Source organism: Leucopleurus acutus (genome assembly GCF_964270905.1).
Source record: "Leucopleurus acutus genome assembly, chromosome: 13".
NCBI classification, from domain to species: Eukaryota; Metazoa; Chordata; class Mammalia; order Artiodactyla; family Delphinidae; genus Leucopleurus; species Leucopleurus acutus.
In genome coordinates this window covers 68,313,453-68,330,273 of record NC_139155.1, presented here as the reverse complement: position 1 = coordinate 68,330,273, position 16,821 = coordinate 68,313,453, and the positions used below count along the sequence as shown (strand labels likewise).

At 50.2% G+C, this 16,821-nt stretch overlaps 3 protein-coding genes across 3 annotated transcripts in view; 2 read left to right on the top strand and 1 right to left on the bottom strand.

Annotated features, from left to right (window-relative positions):
• The window catches only part of ZNRF3 (zinc and ring finger 3), a gene marked incomplete at its 5' end in the record, with an annotated part of 147,241 nt that extends 144,046 nt beyond the window's left edge, over positions 1-3,195 (top strand). Inside the window, one exon of the mRNA XM_082853568.1 lies at positions 1,000-3,195. Within this exon, the coding sequence (XP_082709694.1) occupies positions 1,000-1,043 (44 nt within the window). The 3' untranslated portion in view covers positions 1,044-3,195. The remainder of the gene's footprint in view (positions 1-999) is intronic.
• Positions 3,196-5,142: 1,947 nt separating this feature from the next.
• Positions 5,143-7,157, bottom strand: LOC309970988 (uncharacterized protein C22orf31; the record flags this gene model as incomplete). The annotated part of the gene is given in 8 exon segments (XM_082853747.1): positions 5,143-5,304; positions 5,308-5,457; positions 5,460-5,586; positions 6,473-6,632; positions 6,635-6,877; positions 6,880-6,904; positions 6,908-6,925; positions 7,131-7,157. Coding segments are annotated over 8 exon segments (912 nt in total).
• An 8,511-nt stretch (positions 7,158-15,668) lies between these two features.
• The window catches only part of KREMEN1 (kringle containing transmembrane protein 1), a 63,804-nt gene continuing 62,651 nt past the window's right edge, over positions 15,669-16,821 (top strand). The window contains exon 1 of the mRNA XM_082853280.1: positions 15,669-15,856. Within this exon, the coding sequence (XP_082709406.1) occupies positions 15,760-15,856 (97 nt within the window). The 5' untranslated portion in view covers positions 15,669-15,759. The remainder of the gene's footprint in view (positions 15,857-16,821) is intronic.

Below are 16,821 nucleotides of genomic sequence, written 5' to 3'. Positions count from 1 at the left end.
CAAAAGACATGCAAAACCCAAGTCCAGATTTTTTATTATTAGATTCAGCAGACATCATCAAATTGTGATAAAGTTGCCAAACCTTTTGTCTTCAGTAGTGAACAGTGTGCAGTCTAGCACCTTTGAATAGCACTGGGACAATTCCAACTCCAAAGTAAACCCCATATGGATCTGCTCTGCTCCCCGCCTGCTGTCCGCAGCCAGGCCTATTTCCTCTCTCTAGGGTGAGGGCAGTAGCCTTCTGACTGGTCTCCTGTGGCCAGTCTTGCCTTCTGTTCCACGTGGGTGCCAGAGTCTTTTTTAAAACATAAGTCTGTCTTTATACCAGAAAACTCTTCACTGACTTGCCATTACCTTCCAAATTTTAGAAATGTAAACCCCTCACCCAGGTCTGTATGATCAGGCCCTGCCGCCGCCCCCCCCCCCCCCCCCCCCGCCGCCCAACCTCCTCCCGCATCCCTACTTCTTCATGATGTCAGCCGCCTTGCCCCCATCCTATTCCTCCAACGTGCCAGGTTCATTCCAGCCTCCAGGCCTCTTTACCTCTTCTCTCCTGCAGATCTTGGGTTAAGAGCCGGCCTCCAGCCCCCTCCGAGCTCACTCTCACACCCTCTGTTTACTTCCCAGGTTTTCACAATCTGAAATTACTTTGTTGTGAGGTGTGGGAGCTCCACAATGGGGGTCTTCCCGGTGCCTGCAACAGGGCCCAAGGCACATCTTTTGTACATTGTGTTTTCATGCTGCCTAAGGGTTTCCAGAATGCTCTGCACAGCCCAATGTGGGAGGCCGGCTCCCTAGAAGGCCTCCGTGCCCTCAGAAAGGGGGCTCCACTTCATCCCTTTACCATATACACAGTCCATCCAGCATCCAGAGCTGTCACTTCTGAGAGCCCACCACACGCTAGGATGGGCCCCCAGGTCCCTTGCCTCGTCCCTGCATGTGGTGCCCAAAGCCTGCGGGCCTGGCCCCCTCCCCTGACGATTGTTCTTTCTCTCCCAGGACCAAGATCTCGCCTGGCCGACAGTGGAGGCCCTAGAGCCTGAGCTCAGATGGAACTCTTCCGTGGAAATGGGAACTGTATGGAGATTCCAAACTCTGACTTCCTACAGAAAAAAAAAGAAAAAAAAAAAGATTTTTTTAGCTTTGACAAACACAAAAGTGGTAATAAAGAGAGCCCTCCTCAACCCAAAATGTGAGCCACGTGTGGCAACCCCCTCCTCCCAATTAACAAACCAACAGACAAAATTCTCTTAGTCTTTTGCCTCTTGATAACATGTTACTCTTCTGTTTTGTAAAGTGTGTGTGCTTGGGGTTCGAGGTGTGTGGGATTGACTTCTCTGCTTTGTTTTTAAGATATTATATGTAAATGTAAAAAGTTATTTAAATATATATTTTAAAGAACCCTAACCGCCAACTTTTGCTGAAAAAAAAATCACTGCTGCAGTAATTGAACCACATCATGTGTAGATACTGTTGTCTCCCTGGAGGGAGCTCAGGCCTTTGAAAAGCTCAGGGCTACACCTGCCTTAGAAAATGAACCAGAAACTTGAAGTAAAGCTAGTTGATATGGGTACAAACTCTGAGGAACAATGCAATGCTGCCTCTTACTTTCTCGTGGCAAATCCCAACATACAAAATGTCAGGCCTTCTCGGAAGCCATGCCTCTCCAGCCTGCACCTTCAGGCAGCTGATGGAAACAGCTTGGGGTCGGGTGGAAGGTCTGCAGCACTGCGGAGCCGGGACAAGCCATTGCTACGTAAGCCCCAGGGTGACAGGGACGATTCTGTGTAGTGTCCTCAGTCTGTCCCCTCTGGTCATCGTCCTAACTAGGACAGAGTTTACAGTCCTGATTTTGGGCTTCCTGCCACTGGCTGCAGAGATGGCTCGACGGAGTGTGTGGGGAGAGACACCCAGGAGGAATGTACGTGGTTTTGCAGCCTTGGTGTCTACCCCAGCTGTGGGAGAGGTGGGATGGAGGGCGCCCCGGAGCGGGCCTGTGCGCATGCGTCCGTGTGCGCCCGGCCACACACACCCCGGCTGCTTCCGGCGTTGGGCTGCCTTCCTGGGTGCGCGTCGCCGGGACCCGATAGGGTCTGAGCTCCCTTTGAATGACAACGTTTCCCATCCCATTGCTTCAGGGTTGTTCAGCCCTCTGCCTCGTGGCTGAAATTGCTCATCTCGCCTGTAAATGTCTACTATCCTTTCTACCTAATGCACTATTCTGTATTGATTCTCCATGAGACAGAGTGAAAGAGACTATCAGATAGTTTAGACCCAAAGGGTAGGTTTTTATATATTGTTCCAACCTTTTGTTGCTTGTTGTTGCTGTTGTTGTTTTAAGAGGGAAGAAGAGTTTAAAAACCCAAACCATTTTTTAAAAGTTTCCATTTTAAAAGGGAGAATCTATTTAAGGCTATTTCAGATCAGGGATCGTTATCCTTTATGTCCAATGTATTTCTTGTTATTAAAAATTTTTTTAGAAGAAACTAATCACATCAGCTCTTGTGTTCGCTAACTCTTCTGGTCACTTCTGTTTATTCATTTATTCAGCAGGTGTTTGTTGTCATCTGAAATGCTCATTTGCTGAATAGGAACCTTGAGTCCTGGCCCCCTGTACGTGGGGAAGCAGAGACCCACCCTGGGCTGCCAGGGGACTGTGACGGCTCTTCTCCAGTCGGGCCCAGGGAAGGTCAGCCCAGGGTCCACATCACAACGTTTTGAATGAGAATCTTACTGAATCCCTTTTTCTTAAAAACCCCAGCCTGTGATGAGGAAATTTACTTACACCCAGCCAAGATTTGTCAGAAAGAAATTCCAGCATCAAACGATTGAGCCGTTTGCCATTAAGGAGCTCACTGTGGTGAGATTTGTCATCCAGCCTCTGAGGTGCAGTCCCTTGGGGGCTGCCCCCACCCCCACCCCCAGCACCGCCTGTGCCCAGCACACCTGTTGGCGAGGGTGCGCGAAATGCCTGAGCCCCGTGACACGTGATCTGGGCCGCCTTTATTCCTCGGGCCAGGAGTAGCAGCTGCTGAGGACAGCAGCTTGCATCTTGTGATTTTAGGGAAGGGGTGGGGGGTATGGCTTCTAACATGAACTACAAAAAGCAGCTTCTCATTGTTGAGATTTTGTTTGTTCGTTTGTGGCTTTGTGTTTGTTTGTTTGTTTGTTTTTAATGCCTTTGAGTGCATATTATCTTCCTTGTCTGAAATCTTACCCCCAAAGTGGCTTTCTTTAGCCCTGGCTGGAAAACCACTCCTCAGCAGCCTTAAGCAATAAATAGATGAGGAGAGCATGTGGCTTCAACTGGGCTTATTAAAATAAATGAGTCCAATTTTCATTTGAAAGAGCAGTAACTACAGATGGCCAAAAAAACCACATTTAATTTTCATAGTTTATAGGGTGGTAGAAACAGAAAAGTGAAACTTTCAGGCTTTAAACCTCAGCCGTTGTCTTAAATTTGTGTTGGGTCACCAGAGTATGGTGACCAACTATATCACCTCACCATTCAAATCAAAAGAAATGTCTTCTTTGAAGTCGTAAGACTCCAATAATGATGACAAGTACCTTTTCTTGGTGGCCTCTCAGTGGCATGTGGGAGTTACATAGCTATGGAAACTGGGAGCATCACATCTTCCATTGAGAGAGACACATGCACACACACACACACACACACACACAAACACACGCGCGCAGGAATGTGACTGTTGGGTGTGGTCCCGTGGCTCAGCCTTGGGTGTAGGACAGCCATGTAGACTGAAGAGTGCTAGAACCAGTTAAAAATGGGGGGTTGGGAGTTCTGGTCCACCAGGTACCTCTTTGTAGTAGACGCAGCCCCAGGATGCTGGCCTTAACTCTCCGTCTCTTTGCCTCTCCCTAACCCTAACCCTAACCCACGCCGTTTTATGACCCGTCCACCACTCTGCTGTCCACCACTCACACCCTCCCTTATGTGCTGCTAGTTCCTACTCAAAGTTCATGCAGGACTAATGCTTTTAAAATGAGGTCTAAAAAATAATTACTAATCAAGAGTATTATTTTTTAAACAGAACTGCCTTTTTCTATTCTTTATATAAACTCTATTGTGTTGGTCTAACAAGGCACTATTTTAAAATGTTTTTTTAAAAATTTCTCCCATAGCACTTAAAAGATATTTTGTAAAGACTTTGCTGTAAAGATTTTGTAATAAAGTGGTCTAAGGGCTCCTTCTCCAACATTACCATTAAAAAAAAAATGTTTTAAAGGCTAGAAAACAACTTATGTATATTCTGTATATGTATAGCAGCACATTTCATTTATGGAAATATGTTCTCAGAATATTTATTTACTAATATATTTATCTTAAGCCATGTCTTATGTTGAGAGTGTGACGTTGGAATAATCATTGAAAATGACTAACATGAGGCCCTGTAAATACATGATAATTGCACACAAATTTTACATATTTGCCGACCAAAAATGATTTAAAACAAGTTGTAGTCTTCTATGGTTTTGTAACAAATTGTACAAATGACTGTAAAAAAAAATACAATTTTATCAAGTACGTTATATATTGTCATTGCTCTCTTTGGTAAAGGTCTACAGATTCCACAAAGGAGAGGTCTGCGTGAAGCAGTGCCTAATAACATCCGCTCGCTCGTGGGAGCATCTGTGTAATTTCCTCTCCTGTTAACACAGAGTTCAGGTTATTGGGGATCCAGGTGGTGTCTGGGCAAGTATCTGAGAGACAGCGCTTGAGATTATGTCTCTGAGGTGGTGATAGGTTTTCTCCTCAGCCCTCTGGGGGGAATGGTGGTCAATCCCAGCAGTCCACTTTTTGAACATAGGGACCGTAAACTGGGTATAACCATCGACTTCATCTGCTAAGCCTTTTCCTATCTGGAAGACTGAGGCCCTCCAGCCCCTCTTTAAGGAAAAGGGACTTGTAGGAAAAAAGCTTAAGCATCCAGCCTGGAAATGACCAAATCATGAAGGTGGAGAGGGGCCCCGAGTCTAAAGTGAATCTCATACCCATCTGTCTTGTTTCCCGGGGAGGGTAGTCACTGATCTGTAAAGTGCTCTGAGATCGCGTGGAAGGTGCAAAGTGGTGTTTATTCTTCGGACATCTAGCAGAGAATACCCTAATCCTGTGAGCTCCTGTCCCTATTTCTCGCTCTTTGACTTGGGCCATTTCTTGGGAGCATGCTCCTCGTGGACCTCTGGCCTCTTCCTGCCTGGCAGTGGGTCCTTCTGAGCACCTTCAGGGGTGGCAGCCTGGCTGCAAAGAGCCTCCCAGGGCTTTGTTTTGATGGCCTTGCCCAGCTCCTAAGTGTACCTTTCGGGGGTCCCTGAAGGATTCCACAGCATTGGCTCCACCACCGTGTGGTGCAGAGCCCGGTGGCCCTCTGTGCAGAGGCCATGGGTGGTTAATGCATCCTCCGACAGCTGCTGTCTCTTCCTGGTTTCCGGAAGTGAGGTGAGGCTCGGCCCTTCCAGGACACTGTCCCAATGTCCCGGGGTAGCACTTGGGAGGCAGCCACATGTTCAGCATATCTGCTCTCAAGATCTTGGCAGAGTGTTCCTTTTTTCTCCTTTGAACTTTCTTTACTGTAGCCAGGAAGAAAGCAGAGAAGTCAAAGCTAAAACTTGAGAAGGGAGCTCAGGATAATTATCTGGGATTTGTGTCCCCAAGTCTTGGTTACAGCCACAACCAACATTTGTCTAGCATGTTCTAGTTTACCGAATTCCTTCAGGGATACCACTGCAAGTGTTTCCCCACAGCCCTGTAAGGTCAGCAGGAGACAGCTTTAAAGGCAAGGAAATTGGAATGGGTTTGCCCAAGGCCACACAGCCAGAAGGTGGACCACGGCTGTTACCTACTGAGTGCCACCCAGGACCCTAAACATCTACTCTGTGCCAGGCTCTGCTCAAAAGCCCTTTGCATGCATTAACTCATTTCATCCTCATGAAACCCTGTGAGGGGAGGGCTGTTTCTCCACATCTTATAGATGACAAAAACCAAGGTAGAAAGAGACTGAGCCCATGGTCCCCCTCAATTACGGTCAGAGCTGGGATTTGAACACTGACCACCTAGCTCCAGGGTGCATTCTGAGCTCTGCCGGCCACCGTGGACTAACGGAGCTGGACTCGGAGCAGGCCTCTGGGCGCCAAGTTCTCCATGTGGACGTTCATGACCAGGTCTGTGGCTCAGCTCTGGGGTTCAAGCATGTGCATCTGAGCCTTTCCCATCCTCATTTTTGCTTCAAGTCAAGTTTCTTTTGTCTCTACTTCTGAAAGCCACTTTATCCTCCTCTCAAACTGAGCAAAGGAGAAATATGCATGACCCCAGATCTGTCCTCTCTCCACTAAATCACGCCCCCACCCCCATCCTGACCCCCCACAATCCTGTCTTTAACTTCAGGGTTTCCTTCTCTTGGCATGAAGCCCTAGCTTACCTTTCCTTCTCCCCACCCCATCACATTTTCTCCACCACCAGCCATCACCTACCTCATTGACGCCTCCTGCAGGCCTCCTGTGCCTGGGTGAACCTGGCCACTGCCCCACTGGCCACTTGCTGTTGGAACTGGTGGAGTTTCTTATCCCGCCCCGCTGGGCGGCTTTCGTTGCTGAATCGTCCTTGGGCTTTAATCTCACGCATCTCCAAACTTGCGTGGTACTGGGCAGCATTTCTCCTTCAGTTGTCGCCTGAGCAAAAGTCTAACCAGGGAGAAGGAACTGGCAATTAATGGGTTCTTTACAACTTCCCAAGAAGAGGTGGTACCTGGTACGGGAGCATTGATGTTCTGCTTTGCACACTTTCTGGTTGTCCAGATGTTGGTGAGAGCTGGCGAGTCCACATAGCAGTCCTGAAGCCTGGTGTTCATAAGATAGACTGTCAGAGTCCATAGGTGGGGTTGCTGGGATCTCATCTCACAGAGATTGGATGCTAGAATTATAAGGGGGAGAAAAGGAATAAAAAAGGCCAATTCTCAAGCAGAGACTAGAAGGTCTACTTTGGAGGTAAAGTATTAACATCTTTTTATAGACCATTCCTTCCACACAGCTCTTAGAAATCTTTCTGCACAACCTCTCTCCTGCACACCAAAACCTTTTGTACCAAGTAGGGAAGCAGTAGAACTTCACAAGGTCACGGTGATGGTCAGGTTCTCAGAGAACATAGCATGCTTGGGCTGGAAGCTGAGGGAGGGTCAGAGAGCATTTATAAGGAATTAAAGACCATTTCTGTCCCCTGGAAAGCTAAGGGAACCCATGGCAGGAAAGGAATGGGAGATGGGATCGCTCAAGCTTCCTATAGGAGCTGTAGCCACTCCTCAACTATGCTGCAACCCAGAAATGACAGCAGGTAAAATCGTGCCAAGCCCTGAAATCACTTTCTAACCAGACTGCCACGAGCCAAGAAAAGCTGCTAAGCAGGGAAATATACTCTGGGGTCTAAAAAGGCAAAAGCACAATGTAAATGATGCTGGCCTCCATTTCTTGGGACCAGCCAAGAACAAGAGAACAATTTGGATAGATTAGAATCACACACTTAAAGAGACCTGGCTTTCTAAGAAATGTCATCTAGAATAAAATAAAATCACCTTACCGTATTTCGGTTGCCTTAAATTTTATTTTAGTTAGCTTAGTAGGGGGAAGAAATATGTATCTTCTTTTCCCTTTTCTCTGTTTTTTGCTTTGTTTTGTTTTAATATTTCTATCACCTGTCTTTCTCTGCCTCAGTCATGTATGGGCAAATTGCTGTTTGTTTAGATTTTGCCTCCCATGCAGTTTTGAACCATTATCTCTAGTATTTGTGATGTCACTCTGGTTTGTGATGTGGGTGTGGGTGGGTGTTACATCATCAGATTTTTATAATTAAATTATGTTGGAAGAAGTTCTATTTTCTTGTGCTTACAGCCTCAGGAACTTCTCAAGCCCTCATTTTCCCCAATATGGCGCGGGTGAATTTTGAAGGTTCTGACATTCTTAAGAAGCACACTTTGCACGCAGTGGAGTCAAATATGCAGACCAGATCTGTGGATACAGGTAGCGAGATGCATCCTTACAGGTGCGAAAGGGCCCTTCTCCGTGCACATAAAGGAGGTACTGTTAAGTTCTCAGAATAGCTGCCAAGGCTGGGGACCAGAAATGAAAGAACACGTTCCTGCAGCCCTGGGCACCTCTGCCCGCATGTCTCTCTCGGGGAGAATACGTGGTTTCTGGAATGCGGTTTTATTTTACATCCCATGGCAAATGCAGTAATTAGAGCTGTTAGCAGTGTCAAGGGCTTGAAACAAGAACAAAGACGCCTCTTCCTGGGAACTCTTGGGCAATGCCTATCTCCTTATCAGGTGCCTGCCCTGTTGGTGGTTTTGATTTTTCATGTACAGAATGCCAAAGGAGGCTCCCTCTCCGGGGGGAGGAGAGCGAAATGGTGGAAAAACAGAGTATGAGTCTGGCAGGAGTTCCTGGAATCACATGCGTTGCCTGTTTGATTTTTTTTGTCCCTGGAGTGAATCAAAGTCGCAGGCAGACCGCACCACAGGCCACCGTGGAACCACCACCAGGCCACCGGCATCTGGACCCACAGATGCTTGGGAGGACAATGGGGTTGATTCAGTGGCAAGCTCTGGCCTCACCTCTCGAGAGGTCGGTCAGTTTTAGAGCTGGGCGTTGGAAAGGGTTTGTCTTTGGGAAGGGTCTGCAAACGTCTGGAGACTGGGCAGGCGGGCATCCTTTCAAAGCCAGTGAACCCTGGAGAAGTGCCACCGGGCTCTGGGGCTACGGTCTGCCTTTACTCTGCGTGGCAGGGACAGAAGGGCAAGAATGGCACATGGAGCTGCTCTTCTGCTTTCCTTCTCTCCTTCCCCATCTTGAGGTTGGCTTTCCCACACCACCTCTCTCCAGACACTCAAATGTATTTACTTTCCTAGGCCTTTGACTCAAGAAGCACTCAGTGTCTCCTTCTAGCACAGAGCTGTTCACACAGATGGCAGCTGATACAGACTCTTCAAGTTCTATCAAATTCTTCTCTCCCTTCTGTGTAACTCCCTTCAATTGACACTGCCCTAGTAGTAAGCCTCACGTTCCTTAGAAATAACTCAGGGTAATTTGGCCTGTGCTATTTCTCCTGTTTCAGTAAAATCTGTGTTGATTTGAATGCTCACTGTAGTCCAAACATGGTTCTAGACAACACTTTACCAACATCATCTCACCAAATGCTACCAAGAGTCTTCTGCATGGGTTTGGGTGCTGCTGCCATCCCTACTTTATAGATGAAGAAACTGAAGGTCAGGGACTTCCCTGGTGGTCCAGTGGTAAAGAATCTGCCTTCCAATGCAGGGGACGTGGGTTCAATCCATGGTTGCGGAACTAAGGTCCCACATGCTGCGGGGCAACTAAGCCCGCGTGCCACAACTACTGAGCTCTTGTGCCCCAAATACAGAGCCCGAATGCCGCAAGCTACAGAGCCCACGTGCTCTGGAGCCCGCGTGCCACAACTAGAGAGAGAAAACCTACACACCACAACTAGAGAGAAGCCCATACCACAACGAAGAGCCTGCGTGCTGCAACTAAGACCCAACACAGCCATAAATAAATACATTAATTAATTAAAATTTTTTAAAAAGAAAAGAAACTGAAGGTTCAATTGCTCAAGGACCATGCCTCAGGCCCAAAAGCTAGTAACCAACAAAGGCTGGACTCAACCCAACCAGGGTCTATACCACCTTTGCTCTTATCCACTCAGAGCTATGCTGTGACACTTTGCCTTGCATCTGGTTGGCCCATCCACGTACCACACCTGGGCACGGACCACATCAAGTCCTATTGATGGCTCCCAGATCCATTTCTCAATGGGCCTTACTTGCCTCATCTGTGAAATGCGGATAGTAGGAGTGCCTACCCCAGGATCACTATGCGGAGGAAATGGGCCGACGCATGTGAAGCACTTGGCATGGCTCCTGGCAGAGAGTAAGTGCTCAGTAAATAAAGTTCTAATTAATGTTGGGGTTTTTTTTGGTTTTTTTTTTTTTTGTTTTTTTTTGGCTGTACTGTGAGGCATGCGGGACCTTAGTGTCCGAACCAAAGATTGAACCCACGCCCCCTGTGGTGGAAGCACGGAGTCTTAACCACTGGACCACCAGGGAAGTCCCTAATGTTATTAACATTATGGCCCATTCACTCATCTGACCCCTTCTTGAGCCCCTGTTGCTCATGGTCTGAGTGACTTAACCCAACATTTTATAGGAACTTCATCCCAGGTCCTTAGCTGTGTGCCCATCTGGTTTATGAGACCAAGCAATGAGCCTCTTTTTTTTTTTTAATTGAGGTATAGTTTTTCAGATTCTTTTCTATTATAGGTTATTACAAGATACTGAATATAGTTCCCTGTGCCACACAGTAAATCCTCGCTGTCAAGCAATCAGCCTCTTGAAACGGGGGATGATTCTGATCTGACTTGGGTATCATGACATTTCTTTTCCCACGATCCATCTTCACTAAACATTTGTCAGATTCATCAACCTTATGGAGGTGATGTATCTACAGGAGCTACATTTCCCCTTGGTTTTAGAAGTTGTCCCGAATATCCCTGCTTTGTTAGATGGAAAGGGAAGCGGGTACCTGAGGATACACTAAGGAAAGTAACTAGTCTTTAACAGAGGTTGTTCTGTTGAAGGTTGTTCAGAAGTATAAAGTCAGGATGGAAAGACTCGATTTGATCCAGGGTCCTGAAACCATGGCAAGAGTTTCCATTGTTGGTGCCAACACTTGATCCAGAGACCTTGGGGCTGAGGTCATAGGGCTTCAATGTTGCTGAAAGTCCTGTTCCTGAGTTTGGTTCGCCAATGAACCTTTTTCACTCTGCTGAGATCAGTCTAAATAACCTTTATTTTCCACCCATCCTTTGGAGCTGTTCTTCCTGACATATCTAAACCACTGCTTCTGTCTGGAAACACATCTGCCCGTCTCTGATGCTTAGCCAGTCTCTGCTCAATGTATTTTTAGCTCCGATAATCTTTCTTCTTTCTTTCTCTCCTCTACTACCACTCTTCTCTCTAATTTCTCTGAGCTCCTGTTCTCTTTCCGGAGGGTCAGTGAATAAAGAGTAAATTGAGCCGGGCTTCCTTGGTGGAGCAGTGGTTAAGAATCCTCCTGCCAATTCGGGGAACACAGGCTCGAGCCCTGGTCAGGGAAGATCCCTCATGCCGCAAAGCAACTAAGCCCGTGCGCCACAACTACTGAGCCTGTGCTCTAGAGCCGGCAAGCCACAACTACTGAGTCCACGCGCCGCAGCTACTGAAGTCTGCACACCTGGAGCCCGTGCTCCGCGAGGAGAGAAGCCACCATGATGAGAAACCCGCACACTCACCAAAGAGCAGCCCCGCTCTCCGCAACTAGAGAAAGCCTGCGTGCAGCAATGAAGACCCAACGCAGCCAAAAATTAAAAAAAAAAAAAAAAAAGTTAAAGAAAAGAGGAAATTGAGCCAATTTATATGAATTCTCATCTTCCTCCTTCATGCCCCACCCCCAAATTCTAGTGGAATTTAGTTGTTTTTAATTTCCTCAGAAGATGTTTTTATTTTAACACCCAAGCAAGTAAACTTCCATACCCATATGGGAACACATCTGAGGTTTGTGATGTAGAAGTTTTAGGAGAGAAGAGAAAAACTTTGGATGAGAGAACTTGAAAAGATTCCTGAACCATGATGCAAACTCGGAGGACTAGTGATTTAGACCACATGTACTGAATACACACCTATCACGGGCCAAGTATGTGAAATGAGGTTGCCCTGCCCATTCTGCCGCCCCTTCTCACCTGGCTCTGAGTTCTCAGATGTGGCCACCTGGATGCCCCACAGACACTGCTAACTCGTTATGTTCAAAACCAAATTCTTTTTCTCCCTTCACCCCCATCAGAACAGACTAACTACTGCTTCTCTTGAATTTTCCATCACTAGTTGCCTGACCCAGAACCTGGGAGACAGGATCAGTGCTGAGATGAGCCTGAGGCTAAAGGAAAATCAGGAATCTAGGTCCTGTTTTTATTTACAGTTTTGAGATTCTGTTCATCATTAATTTTTTTTTTTTTTTTTTTGCGGTACATGGACCTCTCACTGTTGTGGTCTCTCCCGTTGCGGAGCACAGGCTCCAGACGCGCAGGCTCAGCAGCCATGGCTCACGGGCCCAGCCGCTCTGCGGCATGTGGGATCTTCCCGGACCGGGGCATGAACCCGCGTCCCCTGCATTGGCAGGCGGACTCTCAACCACTGCGCCACCAGGGAAACCCTGTCCATCATTAATTTTTTGACATTCATTTAGAGTTTTTAAAGATATTGCATTAAAACACTGTCCATTAAATATATTTAATATATTTAAAAATTGATTAAATATCTGTCTTGATTACTGAGTTTTGGGGGGCCCCCTTAAATCTTGTGCCTGAGGCCAATGCCTCACTTGCCTCACCCTAATCCCCGCCCTGGACCACTCAGTAGGCGTTGGTTGCTAGAACCCCATAAAGATAAGAAGGCAATTTACCACGGTGATGAGGAGTAGGGTCCTAAAGTCCCACTGCCTGGGGTCATAGCCCAGCTCCACCACTAGGCAACCTTTAAGCAAGCCATTTAACCTCTCTGTATGAGGGGGCTCGTAAGAGTGCCTCCCTCATAGGGCTACCGTCATATGAGAAATGTGATGACAAACATTGCACACTGCTGAAAGCTTAGTAAAATCCTCAGTAAAGGTTTGCCATTCTTGTTATTATAATCAGACTCCTCATCCAGTGCTCTCTCCACAACATGACTGCCCTTTAAGTAGAAATCACCACAGCTGGAGTTTCAAAGATACCAGGATCGCCCAAACTCCACCAGCTGAGATCTCTCAGCTTCTTGGCAAATCCTGCTGCCCTCGGGAGGAATCCAAGGGCCTGACTGCAGAGCCGGCAGACAGACAGACACCAATATCTTCCTGGAGGCCCGGGGGCTACAGTCAATGCCCTCACTCTTTCCATGAAATAAAGCTGCTTAAGGACTGAGGCATGTGAAGTATTGAAATGAATATCTCAGGCAGCTCCTTGCCAGGGCCAGGGACCACATAACTGAGCAAAGACCTTGAGCCATTATGTGCCCTGACCTAGACCTGCTCGGTGGTATTTTTAGCCTCTGTGTGCTGTTTCCATCACCTGTGCTGGGCTTTACGCTGGAAAAGAGGGGAGGGAGGGCTGGGGACAGCTAGAGAGATGTTTCTCATGGCAGCCAGTGGGGGCAGGAGCTTGCACACTATTTCTGAGCTCTGTTGCACAAGTCAGCTTTCATGGGCTTGCAACATTTCAGGGGTGTGTGTAGTTAATGACACAGGCCCACCCACCCCCCACCCCCACCGAGCTTAGAAGGACCTCAGGCTTGGTTTAATGCTCTGTTGTCACCATCTTGAAATTCTTAAAAATTTTGAACAAGGGGCCCCACAGTTTCATTTTCATTTTTCACTGTAGCCCATTCTGGTTACACAAGGCCAAGAGAGCAGAATAAAGGAAGGGGGCTGGTACCCAGTCAACAGGGGTGCCTTTCTGCAGGGCAGTAAGACAGATGGGAGCTGCTACCATGAGGCATAAATCCCCAGACTTGGCCAAATAAACCTGATTTTGAATCCCCGCCCCCCCATCTGCCTCTTCTTATTTCCTCCTCTGAAACTAGGATGAGATATGAAAGGACCTTGTAAACTATAGACAGCTGTGTCCTGCTTTGCTAAAACCTTTCCCCTGCACTCTGTTTAAAACAGTCCACAGAGCACCCTCTGTCAATATCATCATTTTCTTGTTTTTGTAGTACATTTTGCTCTCTGAAATTCACGTTATTTTCCAGTTGGTTGACTGGCCTCTCCTCTCCTTTTGAGTGTCAGTTCTAGGAGTGTAAGTTCTTGTCTTGCTGGTGCTCTTGACAGGCTCCACACTGAATATTTGTTGAATGGAAGAGGGATCACGCTTACTGAGTACTTGCTTTGTGCTGATGGTTTTACCTGCATCTTCCCATTTTATTCTCCTTCCAGGGCCTCCTGCCTGGGAGGGTGCAAGTTAAGAGTTGAAGGAGTGCCAGGTTATGTTGGAGGAGGTGATTTTGGAGGTGGGGAAGGGCCCAAAATGGTGAAGGAGAAGGTAAGCAAGAGTGGGAGACACCAGGTGGGATGTGGAGGGCATCCCCCTGCTCCAATAAGGAGCCAGAGGATTCTCGACCTTGGTAATGACCCAGGGAAAACAGTGATTGAACAAGCATACTCTTGCCGTGGCACTGGGTCGTGTGGGTAGTGTGACGGAGCCAAGAAGCCTCGTGGGAGTAGTTGTGCCTTTGGGGCCCAGCTCTGGGAGCAGCTGGGATGGGGGGATGGTTGGGGGCGAGGTGGCGGGTCTTGGGACCGGGCGAGGGGGATGGCTAGGGGGCGAAGGGGCCGGTGCACCTAAGGCGGGCCGGGGACAGCCCAGCGCCGCTCAGGGCGCGGCGAGTCAGCACAGGAGGGCTGAGGTTCCCGCCGCCGCGTGGGGCACAGGCCCGCACTTGCAAGTCTGGGACCAGGGACTTAAAAGCGCCCGGCGCACCGCCCGGACCTGCCCCGCGGGGCGTCACCGCGGCGGTTTAGGCTGGAGCCGAAGGAGAATCTCTGCCTGGGGTAGTGTGGGGGAGGAGAGAGGCCCACCACAGACCCCGGGGGCGGGCGGGGAAGACCTTGTGGGGGAGTGAGGCCACGCGGGGCCGAGAGTTTAAGCGAGCCACGCGCTCTCTGCGTCCCGGGATGGCAGTGTCTAAGAAAGCACCATTGCCCCACCCACTTCTGGATTTTCTTGGTATCGGGCGCTTTACTTGCATCTAATCTTGTGAAGACCTTTTAATATTCCTATTTTGCAGATGACAAAGAGCAGGAAACATGCCCCAGCTGACAAAAAATGTGCGATAGGATTCGGAACCGGGGCTCAGTATGCTGCCTCTTTTGTGGCTGCAAAAATTGGGTTGGTGAAAGGAACTCAACATTTTCTAAGCTCCTACTGTGTGTGTGTCAAAGTTTCCACGCATTGTCTCATTTAGTACAACCTCTTTGGGAGTAATTGCTATCAACGTCCCCATTTAACAGATAAGGAAATTGAAGTAAGAGAGCTATTTTTCTTTTAAATCCGCCCAAGATTTTACAGGTGATCAAGTGGGATATGAACCCGGACAGGCTGACTCCAGAGCACCCTTTTTTAAACCGCTGTGATGAGCCAAGCAGGGAAAAGCGGTTTGCAGACTGCTGTTCTGACTATAACGGCTGCGGCTGAGCCCGCGTGTGGGTCACGACCCGAGTGAGGTTGGAGCAAGGGTCACTGGGCGCCCGGCCCGGTCCAGCCGGGTCAAACCTCCGCTTGTGGACTCGGAGGCTGTGCCCCAGGCTCCGCCCCCCACCTGCTGGCCCCGCCCCTCAAATCAACCAAGAAAGTGGTCCGCGGGTGGGCGGGCCCAGGTGCAGGGGGGATGTGGGTGGGGCCTGGGGCATGAGTGGCAGGCGCGGGCGGGGCGAGGCGGGCGTACGCAGTCGGCTCCGCCCCTCGGGCCTCGCGGCGGAGCCTGGCGGGCCGCTGGCGGGCCGCTGGCGGCAGGGGTGGTGGCGGCGCTGGGGAGGGCGGGCCGGGGCGGGGCGGCCGGGCGGCCGGGGCGGGGCCACGCTTGAGCCTAGCGTCCTGCTCCCATGGCCGCCCCCGGCTCCCTGCGTTGCCCCTTCTCCCCCGGGCCGCGCCCCGGGGCCCCGCACTGACGGCCCATGGCGCCGCCCGCCGCCCGCCTCGCCCTGCTCTCCGCCGCCGCGCTCACGCTGGCCGCCCGGCCCGCGCCCAGCCCCGGCCTCGGTCCCGGACCCGGTGAGTGAGCTGCCCCCCCACCCCCCGCTCCGCCCGTCCTGCGCGGAGCCCGCCCGGGGGGCCCAACTCCCTCGCCCCTGCCTTCTGGGACTCCTTCTCCAGCCCCTCAGCGACGCCCCTCAGACGGGGCGGCCCCTCTCCTCAGGACCTGGGACTCCCCCAGACCCCTTCAGCCGCCCTCGGCCGGCGCCCTGTCTGCCTCAGTACCTCCCAGACCCTTTGGTCAGGCTCCTCAGCGACGTTCCCCCGGCCGGGATGTCTCCTCTGTCTCAGGACCCGGCACCCCCAGCTCAAGTCCCTCAGCGACTCCCCCCGGGCCGGGACGCTCCCCCACCCCGCCTCAAGACGCTGCCCCCCCGCCAAGCCCCTCAGCGACACCCGGGGCCAGGATCCCCTCCGCAAGCCCCACAACGACGCCCCCAGTCCCCCCTCCCACCCACGCCCGCGAACCCTGAGTCTACCCGCTCACGAGCGGGTACCCGGCCCCTCTGCCCGGTCCCGGCTGCACCCGCTTGCCCAACACTAATTTCTGAGTACAAGTTGAGAGTAAAGTTGACCTGCCCGCCCTGCTAGAGGTAGACCTGGGTCCGGAGACGACCGGCTCTACCCAGCCAGAACGTTCCCTCCCTAGCCATCCCCCACCCCACCGGGGCCGCTTTGAACTTCCCCGTGACTCGGTGCAGGTCCAGCGTGGAGAGGGGAAGAAAGTAAGGGGTGATGGGAATCTTCTCCCCTACAGAGCTTAGGGTGCTTATCCTGAGAGTGCAGTGCAGAGCACTCGTTTCCCCAGTAGGCCCACACTTTAAACAGGGTAACCCGCTCCCCAGGCCAAGGTCAAGGCCAGGTCTTCCCCAAGTGGGGCCCTAGACCAGGATGGAAGCTGTGACTTTGCTTAGCTTGCCCGCACACCCTTCCTTGCAACAGAACTCTCCAAGTTGAAGAGCAGGCAAGGGGGCGTTGTCTGG